The 17,424-nt window shown below is 46.9% G+C and overlaps 1 protein-coding gene across 2 annotated transcripts; it reads right to left on the minus strand.

Annotated features, from left to right (window-relative positions):
• Positions 1–1,893: 1,893 nt before the first annotated feature.
• Spatc1l (spermatogenesis and centriole associated 1 like) lies at positions 1,894–13,553 on the minus strand. Of its 2 annotated transcripts, XM_050143855.1 has the most exons (4): positions 13,352–13,553; positions 10,093–10,440; positions 2,477–2,628; positions 1,894–2,220 (listed from the first exon to the last, which is right to left on the minus strand). In XM_050143855.1, the coding sequence occupies exons 1-4, from the start codon at positions 13,551–13,553 to the stop codon at positions 1,894–1,896; spliced, it is 1,029 nt and encodes a 342-aa protein (XP_049999812.1). The 2 variants fall into 2 exon arrangements, with proteins under 2 accessions (XP_049999812.1, XP_049999819.1); XM_050143862.1 differs by lacking the exon at positions 1,894–2,220 and having other exon boundaries at positions 2,527–2,628; positions 10,157–10,440.
• Positions 13,554–17,424: the final 3,871 nt, after the last annotated feature.

Here is a 17,424-nt window from a genome sequence, read left to right on the forward strand (position 1 = left end):
AGCCTGAAGCCCAGAGTCCATCACTTGGTCCCCTACTCCCCAGGGTTACCTTTGAGCACTTGCACTTGTGCTCTATTTAATGGTTTAGAAAACTGTGACATCCGGGGTGCCTTACTATTTGGAAAAACCAATCTTTCCACTGTGAGCTAGTTACCGCCTGGTACATAAACGAGTCTTCATTGTGCAAAACGACCACCTCAAAGCCCCTTCCTCATTTAACTCTCCCCAATCCAAGGGTCCCTGACCTCCAAACCACACAGGGCAAGGCACTTGGTCAGTAGAGACACCCTCCTGTATCCTAACCTAAGGAAGTTGAACTCTCTACCCCATACCTGTTCATACTCACCTACCCTACCTCACCCAATCCTTCTCAAAGAAGCCACCACAGGCCCTTGCTCCTTTGAAGCACCCTGGCTATCCCTTACAAAGCCCCGCACAGAAGCAGGATATACTTCCTGCTAGGATTGTGAGCAGCCCACTCAACTCTCACGCCACGTCCGCCAGCCTGTTGTATCTAATTAAACAATCCAGATATACTCACCCTTATTTCTTACCTCGGGTTTGCAGGAAGCATCCAGTTGCTGATTCCAAGGGGAAGTGGCTGTGGCCTATCTGGCTAGGACAACAGACATAGCTACAGGCCTGTGGTCTGACAGCTCCTCGTGAAGTCTTTCCTAATGTGGTCATGCTCACCGCCTTGCTTTAATCACCCTAAGGGTGACTCCAAAGGGCTAGGGTGATGCCAATGACACTGAGCCAGAGCCTCTCAAGGGCTGAGGCAATGCCAGGTTGGCTAGGCCCTCCAGCCCTGGTATCAGGTTTTGCTTCTTCCTTCACCAAGACTCGGAACTCCCTTCCACCCATAGGAATCTCAGAACTGAACACATAGACCGAGCAGAGTGGGGTCCCTTGAGAGTGTCACTCAGTATTCTGGCTCTGACAATTTAGTGAACAAGACAGAAGCCCTACCCTCAAAACTCAGAGGCTAGCACAGGGAGCGGCTTGGGGTGGCTACCTGCGTTGACTGAGCCACTTTAGCTCTTACACCTGCCCAGAGTCACAGCAGTCCAGGTCTTTGGATGGATGCCTAGCCCCAACCCCACTGATTCGCTGAGACATCCATCTGTTAGCTGTAGGGTTGACGCTATGGCAGTGTACACGCGCCCCTGTGGGGTGGGAATTGACGGGAGTCGCAGCAGCCTTGACACTCTGGCCAATGTCCAAGAGCATTGTAGGCTCCTGGGAACCAAGAACTAGGCCCCCGCAGCTCTTAGTGATCCCTTCCCTATGTTCCTGCTCCTCAGAGCATATCCTGGGCACAGTACATGCTCAGTCACACAGGCCAAGCAGACTTAACGCACACTGTTGTCATAGACCAAAGTCCCTAACTTTGATTGCAGAGACATCTGTTCTGATAGGTTCTGCAGGTTCCACAACCATTTTGCCTCCAGCTCTGCTTCTGGGGAATCCCAAAGTGCAAGAGGACTTGCTGGTCCTCTCAAGGGTGAGACCGAGGCCTCCAAGGATGCTGAGCTACCTCTGAGAGAAGGCAGGTGGCCACAGTCCTGGAGTCAAGGGTCCCAGCATCAGCTCAGCCCCAGGTTCTGCTCATAAACACGATCCATGGCTCTTGCAGGCCAGCAGAGACCAAAACACCTCACCACGCCCTCAAAGAGCCAGAGGTAAGGCAAACAAATAAATAAGCTTTTAATAAAGCAACAGGTGCCCCACAGCTGTGAGCAGCCCGACCTGCTGGCTGCCCAGGGCAAGCGCAGACGTGGAGGAGGCCTCTCCCCACTGTAGCTGAGCAGACAGCTTTCCATGCGGGAGGACGCAGGGGGCCCCCGGGTTTGGAATAAACACGTTTATTGCAGGAAGGGTGAGACGAGCGGCTCACCAGGCGAAGAGTGGCTTACTGTCCTCCTTGGAGAGCTCACACAGGCAGTTCAGCAGTAGAAGGGAGTCACCCAGGAACTTGGGGGGCACAATATCAATGACTAGCTTGCGCAGCGCAGCGGGGCTGCTGTGCAGTGGGTTGGCCCGCAAGTCCGGACGCTGCTTCAGGATGCCATAGGTATTGATGAGAAACTCGCTGAACACCGGGTGCACTTCGCGGCTGTAGCCCAGCTTCTCCAGCCGCGCTGTCAGGGTCAGATAGCGATGCGTCAACTCTCGCAGCTTCTTCTCATCCACGGAGCCATCTAGGGACTTGATAGATGTCTGAGGGGCACAGAGTAGTAGAGACAAGGGACCAGGTCAGAGAAGTCTCTGACCCTAGTGGAGGTAGGCGGGACAGAGCAGACTTGCGGGCTTAGAGGGGAAATGGAGGCCCTAGGCCCCTTTCAGCACTTTAGAAGGATGAGCCCTTAGGGGGTTTGCACTTGGACCCACAAAGAGTCAAGGGTCTTCAAGCACTCGCCAGCACCAGATATAACCCCAGTACCAGCCCTGACCTGGGCCAACAAAGACAGTGTACCTGTTTGATCTTCTCAGGGATGTTGGATACTGTGAAGCCGTAGAGGCGCGTCACCCCTGGGAACACATAGGCCAGGATACGCCGGTCAAGCTGGAACGCGATCTCCCCAACAATGCGGCCATCCTTCTCCGCACCCGCAAAACTCTGGATTTCTGGATGAGATAGGTGCCATCCTGACCGTTTCAGGGTACCAAGATACCTTTGCCCCCCCCACTGCCAGAGTAAATAAAAGTCTTTAAAGCTAAGATGTTTGGATCCAGAGAGGGGACTGTTTTTTATCTCTCTCTCCCTCTCCCTCTCCCTCTCCCTCCCTCTCTCTCTCTCTCTCTCTCTCTCTCTCTCTCTCTCTCTCTCTGTTCTCTGCATGTTTTCCTGGGATGGGACCTTGGCACAGTGGTTCCATTCTCTGCCTGAGATTGCAATGTGGACCTGAACACAGTGGGGGTCCTGGGGAGGATAGCACTGGGGTCTATCCAGGTAGAATGGGGTGCTCCCTGTTGTTTCCAAATGCTATTCTGTCGCCCTACCAACTCAGCTTTGTCTGAGGACTGTAGAGCATCACAGCCTAGCTCTGGAAAGGGCCAGATTCTAGAGGTCCACAAACATCGCCCTCAAAGACTGGCTGGTGTCTAAAGTTCATTATCAACCCAATCTTGCCTATGTCTGTGGAGAGGATAATGGGCAGATTGAGGATTTTCTTCTTGGAACACTTGGATCACACTTCACCCTGGCATACCCCCCTCCAAAAAAACAGCCCCCAAATAACCCCTCTGCCTGCAGCAGCCTCTGGTGTCACAGAAATCATTATCAAACAATGTAGTATATATCAACAGCCTTTCGAAACCTTAGGCTCTTTGAGAAATGAACCTCTTCTGACTTTGAGAGAAAACTCCGGTATCTACAGGATGCGTATTGACCAGTCACTCTGAGGGGGTCAGCTCTCTGTCCCCTCTCTGTCCAGTTCCTACATGACAGAGCAGAACAGCACAGGTAACTTGACCTGGGGGGTCCCCACCCCACATCCCACATGCTGCTCTCACTTAGAATCATCTCTCCTGAGCTTCACACGCCCATCCTGACAGAAGACACGGGACGGCATGCTCACACCTAGGCACCTTCCAGACCAGCCCTGTGACACAAGCCCTGACTGGGTGTCAGTTTGGTGAGGTCCTATGGGTCCAACCCAAAGACTGCAACTATAACCATCACATGGCTGAGGAAGCCTAGGACCTGCGCTCACCGCAGTAGCTCAACGTCCATACACAAGATGCTGATAACCACACAGAGAAGTGGGCCCTGGACCCTGCTGCTGGTGCCTTGTGTCTTTGAGCATTGTCAGTATGTCCACATCAGCCTGAGACCCTGAATGACCTGCTGTCCTCCTTACAGCCATGATGGAATGAAGGGGCAGGCCCAGAGCGAGCTCTGCCAATGCCTTTGGTCAAGCAGTTGTCCATCAGGTGTCAGGTCCTAAGCGAGGGGCTGGGATACACATTGACCAGGACAATGCTGCCAAAAATCATGTATACCTTTGAATACCGGTTCCTCTGGTAAGTGAAACAACCAGAGAGAAGCTTGAATAGACAGGAGAAACAGGAACTCTGACCCAGGTTCACAGAATAGGGGACAGGGCAGATGAGAGGCCAGGCCATTCACTGCTCTGTATAGCAGGGTACTTGGAAGTAGGATCAGGTAGTATACCCTCCTTGCAAGACACCAGCCTCTCCCAAAGCTAGATAGTCTGTGTACTTCCCAAGTGTGCTCTGGAGAGCTCGTCACTGCCAGTCAGTGCAGAGAGGCCAAGGACGCACATCCTGACCGCCTGCACAGCCTCTCAAGCAGTAGGAGTCAACGACTTTGGGTTCATGGTCCCTGCAGAACTATACTCTCCCCACAGCCTGCTCTGGTTATGAAAACAAGCAGAGGGCACAGACCAGGAAAGAGAGTGAACTTTGCTTTTCTCTGTGCCCTGGCTCAGTCTAGTTGGAAGAAGAGAGCTTTTTCAGAGAGAGTGATACTCCTGACAGGGAATGTCCTTCCAAGCATGGCAGACCAGCAAGCAGCCCTGTTTTCATTTCTTAACCTTGACAGAGTTGACTCATTCACATGAGAATCCTTTGAGGGAACCTCAGTGTTGGGGGCTGTGACCCCCAGACCCCGAATCTCCTGTAAAGAACTCGCTATGCTTGCAAGCTTCTCTGAGCAGAACAACTTGTTTTCCTGTGTTTGCAGCTGCTCTGAGCACGAGACCCTCAGGAGTTCCTGATGGCAGGGGAGTGGTTTCTGGTAGGTTTGGCTGGGGCATGGCTATTAGTTAAGGATCCCTATATAAGCTGCCCTGGATCACAATAAAGGGGGCATTCTTGGGGAATTCAAGGATGACCCATGTCGCCGGGCGTCTGTGCATTTAAATCTCCAGCCTCTTTCTCGGCTCATGAACCATTGGGACTTCATGCTTACACAGCAGACACTTTACCCACTGAGCCGTCTTCCCAGCCCCTGCATTTCTCATGCTGGGGTCTCTCTCTCTCTCTCCTCTGTATCCTACAAGCATTAATTAGGCAGATGGAACATATTCTACCTAGAATTCTAGGACTCCTTCCTAGTCCTACCTAGAATTTCAAAATCTGCCTGTACATCAAGGAAAAAAGTCAATATAATTGATGCATCTCTAGCTAGAGATATTAGGGTAGAATAAAATACAAAAATAGCTGTGATCGAAAATTAGAAAGGATACCACTCTAACGACACAGGGAGGATAATAAGAAAATATTAGGAATAGCTTTACACACAAAAAAATAGCAACCTAGATGAAACAGAACACATCATCAGAAATACACAAACTACCAAATCTCATGCAAAAACAAATAGATAACTACAGAATATACTTATTCAGCAAAATGTATTTGTAGTTACAAAACATTCTCTTTTTTATTCATTTATTATGTATACAATATCCTGTCTGTGTGTATGCCTGCAGGCCAGAAGAGGGCACCAGACCCCATTACAGATGGCTGTGAGCCACCATGTGGTTGCTGGGAATTGAACTCAGGACCTTTGGAAGAGCAGGCAATGCTCTTAACCTTGAGCCATCTCTCCAGCCCCTACAAAACATTCTTACAGGAACTGAAGGACAGCATAGAAGTTAAGAGCACTTGTTTCTCTTAGAGGACTTGGGTTCGGTTCCCAGCACCCACATGGTGGTTTGGTTGTGATCTTTAACTCTAGTTCCAAGGAATCCGAGTCCGTCTCCTGGCTGCACAGGCACTGTACATGTAGTCAGTACACAGAGATACACACAGGCAAAACATGAATACACATAAAACACAAATAAATCTTTTAAAAAAATCATTAGAAATAAATTTCAACGCATTGGCACAGGAGAACACTTCCTAAATATAACCTCAGTAGCACAGACACTGAGAGAAACAATTAATAAATGGGACCTCCTGAAACTGAAAAACTGTAAAGCAAAGGACATGATCAACAAGACAAAATAACAGCTTACAGAATGGGAAAAGATCTTCACTAACCCCACATCAGACAGAGGTCTGATCTCCAAAATATACAAAGAACTCAAGAAATAGGTCATCAAAAGAACAAATAATCCAATAAAAATTGATATAGACCTAAACAAAGAGCTCTCAATAGAGGAATCTAAAATGGCTAAAAGACACTTAAGGGAAATGCTCAGCATCCTTAGCCGTCAGAGAAATGCAAAACAAAACAACTCTGAGATTCCATCTTACACCTATAAGAATGGCCAAGATCAAAAACACTGATGACAACTTATGCTGGAGAGGATGTGGGGTAAAGGGAACACTCCTCCATTGCTAATAGGAGTGCAAGCTGGTACAGCCCCTTTGGATATCAGCATGGCGATTTCTCAGAAAATTAGGAAACAATCTTCCTCAAGCCCCAGCAATACACCTTTTGGGTATATATCCAAAGGATGCTCAATCATACCACAAGGACACTTGCTCAACTATGTTCATAGCAGCATTGTTTGTCATAGCCAGAACCTGGAAACAACCTAAATGCCCCTCAACCCAAGAGTGGATAAGGAAAATGTGGTACATTTACACAATGGAGTATTACACAGTAGAAAAAAAACAACATCTTGAAATTTGCAGGAAAATGGATGGAGCTAGAAAACACCATACTAAGTGAGGTAACACAGACCCAGAAAGACAATTATTATATATACTCATTCATAAGTGGTTTTTAAACATAAAGCAAAGAAAACCAGCCTACAAATCACAATCCCAGAGAACATAGACCACAATGAGGACCCAAAGAGAGACATACAAAGATCTAATCTATGGGAAGTAGAAAAAGACAAGATCTCCTGAGTAAACTGGGAGCATGGGGACCATGGAGAGGGTTGAAGGGGAGAGGGGAGAGGCAGGGAGTGGAGCATAGAAAAATGTATAGCTCAATAAAATCAATAAGAAAAGAAAGACATTTCAAGGTCAAGGTGGTTTAGTGGTGAATTCTGACAAATGTGTAAGAAATAAATAAGAGCTGGGCGGTGGTGGCAAATGCTTTAATCCCAGTACTCGCGAAGCAGAGGCAGGTGGATCTCTGAGTTCAAGGCCAGAGCAAGGTCCAAGACAGCTAGGGCTACACAGAGAAACCCTGTCTCAAAAAAAAAAAAAAAGGAGGAAAAGAGAGAGAAAGAAAGAAAGAAAGAAAGAGAAAGAAAGAAAATAAAATATAAATTCTTCCAACTAAATAAGAAGACAGTAACACTGTCTATCTCATTCTTTGGGGCCAACAATTTATACCAAATCAGAAAACTGTATTACAAGAAAATTGAAGAATGGTATCTCACATGAATAGCGCACAATCTTAACAAAAAAAAAATTATCAAACAGAATTCAACAAGGTGAAAAAGTAAAATATATCATCATCGAACGAGGTTTGTCTCAGGAAGGATGGTTTAACACTAAAAAATTAATCAGCATGATTTACCATAAGCAATGATATGAATGGAATCTCCAAAGGTCTGAATGCCCAGATTTGGCTTGAGGGTGGGTACTATGGGCCTTTAAAGGAGTAGAGCCTGGTGGTAGGTCCTTAGCTCACTGAGTGTGTGCCCTCGCACAGCACTGTGGGACTTGAGCCTTCTGTCCTTTCCACTTCTCACCTGTGCCTCCCTCACCAGAATCACAACTACAGGGGGTACCTTGAGTCTCCCAAGCCATGAGCCAAAACAAAGCTCTCTTCATAAGTAGCTTGCTTCCAGTGTTCCCTTCACAGAGAGGAAAAGTTAAAATATCTTAATGCATCACAAAAAAATATTCATCTCAATAAATGCTGAAAAAGTATTTAACAAAATTCTACCAAGTGCTTGTGATAAATCAACAAACTAGAGACCAAAGGGAATTTCTTTAACCTAATAAGAGGCATCTACAAGAACCTTAACTGGGGTCAAACTTCATAGTTAACACATGAAAGTTCCCTAACTAGAAAAAGACGAAGGTGTCATTGTCTTCATTCCCACGCCACACTGGTTTACAGACCTAGCCAGTGTAATAGAATAAGAAAAAGAAATCAAAGGCAGAGTTAACAATGAGCTTGTCTTCCTTCACAAGCGACATAACTGGGCAAGACACATAGTTCAGGAGTAAACAGGGTGCTTGCCTAGCATGCTGGGGAAACTGGGTTCAGTTCCTGTATTGCAAACAGCAACAACAAACAACACAGAAGGAATCTATCAAAACAGTTACTAGTTTGGTAAGTATTTAGGACACAAATTGTAATTATCAATGTTCTCCAAAGAAATAGAACCACTGGGAGTACATGTGTGTGTATGTATGTGCGTGTGTGTGTGTGTGTGTGTGCATAGAGAGAGATTCATTATAAGGGATTCACAGGATTATGAAATCCCACAGATCTTGAGAGCTGCAGTTGGCAAACGGAAAGTCAGGAGACCTGATGATGTAGATAAAATTCCTACCCAAAGGCTAGTGTCATAGAAACCAAAAAGAACTGATATTTAAGGTCCAGATCTGAAAGCAGAATTCTCAGGGGATCTCTTCAAGGCCTTCAACTAATTCAAAGACTACCCACAGTGAGGATGGAGATTCACTTTTTCTAGTCTACCAATTTCAATATTAATCTCATAAAAAAAACTTTACTAGCATACCCAGGATAATGGATGGCTCAATGACTAGGTGCCCTAGCCCAAGAGGCTGCTATATGACACATAAATTAACTATCACAGAGGTTAATATACAGGTATATAGTAACTATCTATAGGAATATATAGAGGTATTTGCATGTATAAGAGATGTAAAATGTTGTTAATAACATTTACGGCCAGTACATGATGCTGCACACCTTTAATACCAGCACTTGGGATGCAGAGGCAGGCGGATCTCTGTGAGTTCGAGGTCAGCCTGGTCTATATCGTGAGTTCCAGGACAGTGGGAGATGCTTAGAAAGACTCTGTCTCAAAAGCAAACAAATGAAAAAATAAACAATATTTACACACATCAATTAATATAAATGTACAGTGTGAATTTAAAAATTCAAGTGGCCAACTCTTGGCATAGATAGAAGTAAAATTATACAGAATGAGTAGGTTGTGTTTATTTATATAGTTAGGAACACATACACACACATGTATTAACAACTAAAGAAAAAGGAGCCATCATGAATTTGAGAGAAGGGGTACATAGGAGGGGTTGGAGAGAGAAAAGAGAAGGGGAAATCATATAATCATGTTCAAAAATTATTAAATAAATAAAAACTAAAATATGTCAATTTCTCAAAGCTGCTGTTGATCTAAAAATTAATTGGTCTAGCAATCCAAGATCTTTCCAGCCAAGACTGCATCAGACTTTCTTTTGTAAAAATAGCCAATCTGATTCTAAAGAGGGTGCAGAAGCATGAAGGTCCTGGAACACCCAGGACGACCTGATTTTACATAAAGCCACCAGTGCAAGTGGATCTACACAGACGGATGCATTGAGCCACATACGAGTCCAAAAATAGACTCACATGCAGGAAGAAGGTCAGTTTTTGACAAGGTGCAGTCAAAAGTAGTAGTTCCATGGGGAAGAACCATATTTCAAGGATTGGTGTTGGGAAGTAGCTTCTACGTGCAAACCACATACCACAGACCAAAAAAAACCAAACCAAAACAAACAAACAAAAAGCTTGTAACTGGTAAGAAACCTAAATCCACAACCTAAAGATATTAAAACTTCTAAAAGAGAATCTATAACCTCGTGTTTAACAAGGACTTTTGAAATTGAACACAGAAAGTATGAACTGCAAAAGAAAACTATCAGGAAGTTGACTTGACTATGTTCAGTAGTTTCCTCCTTCCCCGAACGAACCAGTAAACAGTGGAGAACACGCAGGCTGGGAGGCAACCCCCCCCCCCCAGAAAGGACTTATATCCAGAATCGCTTACACAGATTTTGCAACTAAATATAAGGACAAGCAACTCCATTTTTTCCCAAGAGTCCAGGACAGACAGACATAAGCCTGGTCCCTGGCCCTCCCTGGCTTTCCTCCCTGCTCATCACCACTGGGAAAGCTAGCCTCAGCCAAGTCTCCTGAACATGGTTTTCCCCACCCAGGGCCACCTGTGTGTACCATACCATTGAGGTAATAGGTCCGCCTGCTCCTATCCCCAGTGGGCAGGTTACTCTCCGAGAAGCACACCTTCTTAGGCCGCGCGATTTCCCTGGGCTCGAGCAGGGTTTTGTCAGCCAGGGAATCCTGCAAGGGGCTCAGGAGTGGCGAGAGCTTCCTGTCGGCAATGCGTGAGTGCAGTTCTGGAGGGGTGAGGAAGGCCTTGAAAGGCACCTGAGAGGAGGTGGCACAGCCAGGGGAGGCGTCATCCTCACTGGAGAGTGGGGCGTGTGAGCACAGCAGGTCCTCCAGGGAAGACGTCTGTAGCTGAGAGGGTGTGTCAGGGACACTGGCAAACCTTCCGAAATCTGGACCTGGAGAGGAGAAGAAAAGAGCAGTAAGTCAGACTGGAGGTACTCAGGCATGGCTGGAAGCACAGAGATGCGGATGGAAACTCTCGCTCCCAACCCAGAGCTCTGGCGCCTTCTTAGCACTTCACCCTGAGACGGAGGGAGCCCCGTCCCATTAACTCAACAGCAAGCACGCGGGCCTTGCTGTGCTCACAACCACATCCACGGGAGTGACGCCTGCGTGCTTTTTAAGTCCATCACAAATGGTCTCATCCTGCAAGTTTTCCTGCAACGTAAAATTTAGTCATACCCAACCACTTGTGAACCACCTGGTTCCTCTGCCTCTTGGCCCATGCCGCTCACCCAGTGACTTTTCACCCCTTCCCAGTCTAAAAGCGAAGCTGTGGTTAGGGGTGGTGGCTCAGTGGTAGGGGACTTGTTTAGCTGGGTTAGGCTCTGTACTTGAAAAAAAAAAAAAGGACAAAGCTGTGGCCGGCCTCTCGGGATGTGCCCCCTTGCTCTCGGCGAGCCCTTCTGCGGCCACGCCTGAGCGCAGGTGCGTGCAATTGGACTGCCCTTGTTTCCCACACGCCTCCCCAGTCCGCTCTTTGACTTGGGAGGTTCTCATCTAACCAGAGCTTGTTCTCTTAGCAAGAAAGCAAGCGTACTTGAGAAAGTGTTTTTAAGAGCCTATCAAAAGTTCTGTCTTAAAATGTACACATGCAGGAACCAACTGCTCTGTCCCCAAAGTGTTTTCTAAGAAGCTAACACAACTACTTGCCAGCAAGATACTGCACCTCGTGTCTGCCCTGTGAGACCCCTAGGTCCTTAAAGGCCTCACAGCCCCTACCCAGACACTTCGCAAAGCACCAAAGAGCCTTATGGGCAATTGGACCCCACTAGAAATGTTGGCAGGGGAGCTTCTCTTGGAAATGGATGTAAAATGGCTCTGTAAGAAGCAGAAAACCGTGCCTCTGGAGGCAGAGGCAGGCAGATCCCTGTGAGTTCAAGGCCAGCCTGGTTATAGAGCAACCTTCAGGACAGGCTCCAAAACTACAGAGAAACCCTGTCTCAAAAATAAATAAATAAATAAATAAATAAATAAATAAATAAATAAATAAATAAATAAATAATAAAAATTAAAAAAGGCAGAAAACCAAAACTCAAGGGAGGCAGAGGCAGGCGGATCTCTGTGAGTTCGAGACCAGCCTGGTCTACAAGAGCTAGTTCCAGGACAGGCTCCAAAACCACAGAGAAACCCTGTCTCAAAAAAGCAAAAAAAAAGGGGGCTGGAGAGATGGTTCAGTGGTTAAGAGCATTGCCTGTTCTTCCAAAGATCCTGAGTTCAATTCCTGGCAACCACATGGTGGCTCACAACCATCTGGAATGAGGTCTGGTGCCCTCTTCTGGCCTGCAGGCATACACACAGAACAGAATATTGTATACATAATAAATAAATATTTTAAAAAAACCTCAAAATTCTGAGAAAAGGGTCTCTTCAACACATAGTTCTGGGAACTGCATTTCACATGCGGGAAGTATGAAACTAGATCCCTGTCTCACACCCTTGGGACTTGGTCAGGTAGCATGAGGCTTGTCAGTCTCCAACAGTGGTCAACAACAATGAGACACAGGGACTAGCACCTCCACAGCCACTGTCACAAATTTCACACATTCGCTGCAGGACGTCACACGCGGCCCAGTTGCATGAACACAGTCCCGCCAACAAAGGTTCTGTTTCTCGGCCATTTGTCAGCAACCCCATCTCCATCCCAGCTCCAGCTCCCACGGAAGTCCCCTGACTAGCCAAGCTCCCTCTTCAAGGCTCTGCTTTGGACTCAGTGTGGTGAAGGGCTCCTCTAACCCTCTAGGCTTTGTGCCTACCGGACCCCAGTGTGCTCCAAAACGCCTTTCCAGTGCTGGCTGGGCTCAGAGGACAGAGGCAGACATCCAAAGTGGACCCTAAGAAGTCACTACCCCAAACACAGGTCCTCAAAGTCTCCCTTTCGACAGGTTCATTGCTAACCTCCAAGACACCCCGCACGAGTGGGCTACAGCCTAGCCAACTCCAAAGTTTGCCACCAGGCTGTTTGTTTCCCTAAGGACTTGGGGAGTTGGAACGTATCTCTAGCCTCCCACTCTGGCTAAGTGGTATGAACAGCGATCACTTCCTTAAGGAAGCCAAACCTACTGGATCATTACAGTTCTCAGGCATCAGTGATGGGGGTCCTCTGTCCACTGCCCACCACTCTGACCAAAGTCCCAGGTCACATCTGCCAAACACACTCCAAATCCAACTACTATGTATGAAAAGAGAATTTCTTTTTTTTTTTTTTTACCAAACCTTTTAAAACACAACCAACTACGTTTTGCAGAAACTGATCACCAGCCCTGCACATGCTTTTCCCTCTTTGCTGTTAAAAAATGTCACAGGGTTAAGTTGATATTATTTGGTGAAGAAATGGTTGCCAATATTTGCCACCCACTCACACCTAAGAGTTGACAGCAGAGTCTCCCTCTAGGGTGGGAGCTGCACCCCCCTCCTGGAGCCAGGTTCAATCAAGGGACTCTTTGGCAAATGAATGGATGAGACACACTCAGCTCTACCAGCGGGCACACCTGTCTCACGGCAAGACAAGAACATGGCACCCGTTGCCACAAAGCAGGATAAAAACACCCAGCTAAGCCCAGTGAAAGGGAACTGACTACTTCAGCAGGCCTGGAGCCATGCATTCACACCCTGCCTGTTTTAATCCAGGTTACAGCGTCTTGAGAAGACATGACCAGTGGGCATATCTACCAGCTGACATGCCCACTCCACCATTCAGGCGTAGACTGAGTCCCTGAGAGAAGGGCTTTCCCTGGGACATGCCACCCAACAGGTTACTTGACCCGAGAGGTTGGAAGGTGCCCCATGAGCAGGCCTGCACCTCACCTCCATTCCCGGGGGAGCAGGCCTCAGGGTAGTTAGGGGCCTTGGGAAAGAGCAGGTCCCGGCCCCCTCGGCCACAGCTCTCTTGGCAGCTCTCACTGAGAAGTCGCTTCAGCATCTGGTTCTCCTTCAGGAGGCGCACCTGCTTCTTCAGGTCTGCGTTCTCACTCATGAGCCTGTTCATCAGCTCACTGCCCTCTGCCATAGCGTCCTAGATTGTTTACATGTGGGCCTGTGGCCCCATGGAGATGGAAATACAGAGTCCGCAGACCCCACAGAAACAACCGAAGACCTCGGAGTTCCACGCTGCCTGGCCTTCCACAGCCTTGTGATGTCGCTACCCTTAAAGAGACAGCGCCACAAGGCCAGTGCCCTTCTTCCTCTGGTCCTCAGTCACCTCCCCAGACAATACAAACCTGGGCATGGTGATACACTCAGGAACCAGATGCATACAGAGGATGCAGGCAAGCACTTCAAACCACAGAGGGACTGAGCATGTCAATAACACAGACAGGGTCTATGGAATGTGAAGGCAAGAGAAGGACCTCCCAAAAGACAGCCTAGACAGGGAAGATGGCATGCATGTACCAAGACCCCCAAGGCTAGACCTTGACAGCACCTTCCAGAAGCAGCCAGAACAGGCCATGGGAGGGTCATGCTGTCCACACTATGTGAAGACTACAGGCCACAGTGGAGACTTGGCTGTCATCTCAGTGACTGCTCTTCCTTTGACATGTGCCAATGAGGTTACCCTGTCATTTCTCGACTCCATGGAATCACAGGCCAGTGGGCTCACAGAATATACAGGACATATGACGTGCTGGTTTTGAGTCACTCTCAGAACCTATATAAGAAATAAAAGGACCATGAGAGCAGAGGAGATGACTGGCTTTGGGCAGGACCCCATGACTGCCCCACAGTCCCAGGGGAGCCCTGGCAGGACTAGAGGCAGAGGCCACTTATTGATTATGTTATCACATTTCCCTCATGAAAAGGCTGAAGGCAGCACATTGGAGTCCATCACACACACCGAGCACTGAGTGGCTGTCTCCATGACAACTACTCAACAAAGATGAGGACCTATGGACCAGAGATCACGAGACTGGGGGTTAACGTAACTGTCTAGAGACTCACCCAGGTACCCTGCTTTTCCTATTGCATGGAGAAAAAACTCTATTTTTGAATCGGAAGATCTTCCTGTACTGGCCACTCAGAGACGCCAGTGGTTGTTGCCCAATCCTGCTTGATGAGAAAGAATGCTAACTTGAAAACCCCAATCCAACATCTACCAGGTCTTTCTCAGCCAATGTTGGGCTTTCCCATCAATATCTGGAGCATTCTGTACAGACATTCACGTGGTCCCCAGGTAAAACTCTATTCAACCCAGGCAGGCATGTTAGTATAGTATTTCAAGTACAGCAAACACAAATTTTTGTGAAGAAAAGAGATTCTAAACATTACTTTCTGGATCAATTGGCCTCTCACCTCAGGCAAGGTCAATGGGAACCTGAATGGAACCACTAAGGGCTTTTGGTAACCAGAGAAAGTAAAAGCCTGGGTCAGAAACCAGGCATTCCCAGGTCCCAGGTCCTGGCATCCGGTGCTTGAGCGGCTTCCCCTCCGCTGCTGCTGCTCCTCTTCTTTGTTTGTTTGGGGTTGGGTTTGTTGTTGTTGTTGTCTTTTTTTGTTTGTTTGTTTGCTTTTGTTTTCTGAGACAGGGTTTTCTGTGTAGCCCTGGCTGTCCTGGGCTCTGTAGATCAGGTTATCCTCAAACTTGGAGTTCTCCCTGCACCTGGCTCCCAAGTGCTGGGATTAAAGGCGTGTGCCATCACTACCCCGTCCCCTCCACTAGTGTCTAACTGCACTAAAATGCCACCTCTCTCCTAAGCAAGGAAAACACATTTAGACACCAGCCTGTCAACATCCTGTTTATTTACTTACCAAGATGCACTGTCCTTATTATTCCCTTAAGTTCAGTTTCACATGTGTGACAGGACTAATCTGAGTCACCTTTTCTTATATTTTTATTTATTATCAAGGTGTCTTGCCTGCATGCATGACTGTGTACCTCATGCACGCCAGAAAAGTTGTCTTAGATCCGCTGGAACTGGGGTTACAGAAAGTTGTAAGATACCATGCGGCTGGGTGGTGGTGGCATATGCTTTTAATCCCAGCACTAGGGAGGCAGAGGCAGGCGGATCTCTGTGAGTTCAAGGCCAGCCTGGTCTACAAGAGCTAGTTCTAGGACAGGCTCCAAAGCTACAGAGAAACCCTGTCTCAAAAAACAAACAAACAAAAAGACACCATGCGGGTGGTGGGACTCAAACCCAGGTCCTCTGGGAGAGCATCAGTGCTTTTATCCACTGAGCCACCTTTCCAGCCCCTAAAAGCCTATTGCATTTCCATCTACTTGTTTTGTATTTGTGTGTGGGTGCACAGACATGTCATAACACACATGTGGCAGTCTCAGGACAACTTCCAAGGGCCAGTTGTTCTCTTTGTATCCTGCTTGTTCTGGAATCAAACTTATGACCTTATGGGGTCATAAGGTTGGCAGCAGCTGTCTTTACCCAGAGACATCTCGGCCTCATGGTAATGTCTTGATCTGGTTTTATATTATACTATCAAGTTACAAAATGAGTTGCCAAGTGTCCCAACTCTGGCATTCTGGTATTTATGTTAAATTATTTCAATTATTAATTTATTTTCTTAAATGTTTGATAGAATTTAGTAGTAAAACTATAGGCCTAGATTTATTCTGGGGATATTTTAAACTTATAATTCAATCTTTTTTTTTTTTTTTATGTATACAATATTCTGTCTGCGTGTATGTCTGCAGCCAGAAGAGGGCACCAGACCTAATTACAGATGGTTATGAGCCACCATGTGGTTGCCGGGAATTGAACTAAGGACCTTTGGAAGAGCAGACGATGCTCTTAACCGCTGAGCCATCTCTCCAGCCCTTATAATTCAATCTTTACGTCATCACTACAGGTGTTCAACTGTGTAGAAAACCAACTTTGAAAAGGTGAAATTCCTGACTCATCAGGTTATTTCTGCTTTAGTACATGAGAGATGATTCACTGTTGTTAACGCCTTTTTAAAAATCAATTGTGTAAGTTCTAAAACTCGTGATAAATTGTCTTCAAAGACTGTGCTTTGGTCAGCTGTCTATGAACAGTTGCCTGCCTCAGGGGCTATTTTTCTTTTGTTCTGTGTCAGGTGGCTGGCCCTCCCTGTTTCCACCAACCAAATCCTCCTAGCTTGGGAGCTAGGGCTAAGCAGTTATTTCTTCTGAGTTTTGTTTTTTCGAGACGGGGTTTCTCTATAGCTTTGGAGCCTGTCCTGGAACTAGCTCTTGTAGACCAGGCTGGCCTCGAACTCACAGAGATCCTCCTGCCTCTGCCTCCTGAGTGCTGGGATTGAAGGCGTGTGCCACCACCGCCCGGCTCTTCTGAGTTATTTTTTAGTTCTTAAATTTTATTGCTTGTATTTGATGATGGATGGCAGTGGCATTTCATAGATTCAAATGTCCCTACTGCTCTGTAGATCCTAGTGAAAATTACATAGTCATAGAATGAATGAGGCTTTGTTCTTCCTTTTTTTTTATTTTTTAAGGAGCTGTGGTATTACTGGGTCTACACATCCTAAAATATCCTTTGTGGACATCCATACCGAACGCAGCAGCATCCATGTGCCTAGCACATTTAACAGCCTGGATCTCTCACAGCTTGCTATATTTTGCATTAGTTAAGACAGGAAGTTGGTAGCTCAGTCAGAAGGGGAAGGGAGAATCTGCTGATAGGTACTGAGTGCCATATTCATCTGGGTCAGATTTGGGAAGTACAGCCTCTGTACATAAAATTGAAGTCAGTTAGCTATCACATAGTAGACAGCTGTCAAATTATTAAAAACTAATTTTATGAAGACCTTTCTTATAGATAAACAGACTTTCATAGCGACCAGTGACCAAGAGCTAATGCTTTCACTCTACTACGCTGCGGGACTGCCAGGAGACTCTGGGTCAAGGTGATTGCGGTCTCCCTCCCGGGACTCCTTAGATGCCAAAGGCTGTT

The sequence above is a fragment of the Alexandromys fortis genome, unplaced genomic scaffold, assembly GCF_014885135.2.
Source record: "Alexandromys fortis isolate MF-2015 unplaced genomic scaffold, M_Fortis_MF-2015_v1.1 scaffold_9, whole genome shotgun sequence".
Lineage (NCBI taxonomy): Eukaryota > Metazoa > Chordata > Mammalia > Rodentia > Cricetidae > Alexandromys > Alexandromys fortis.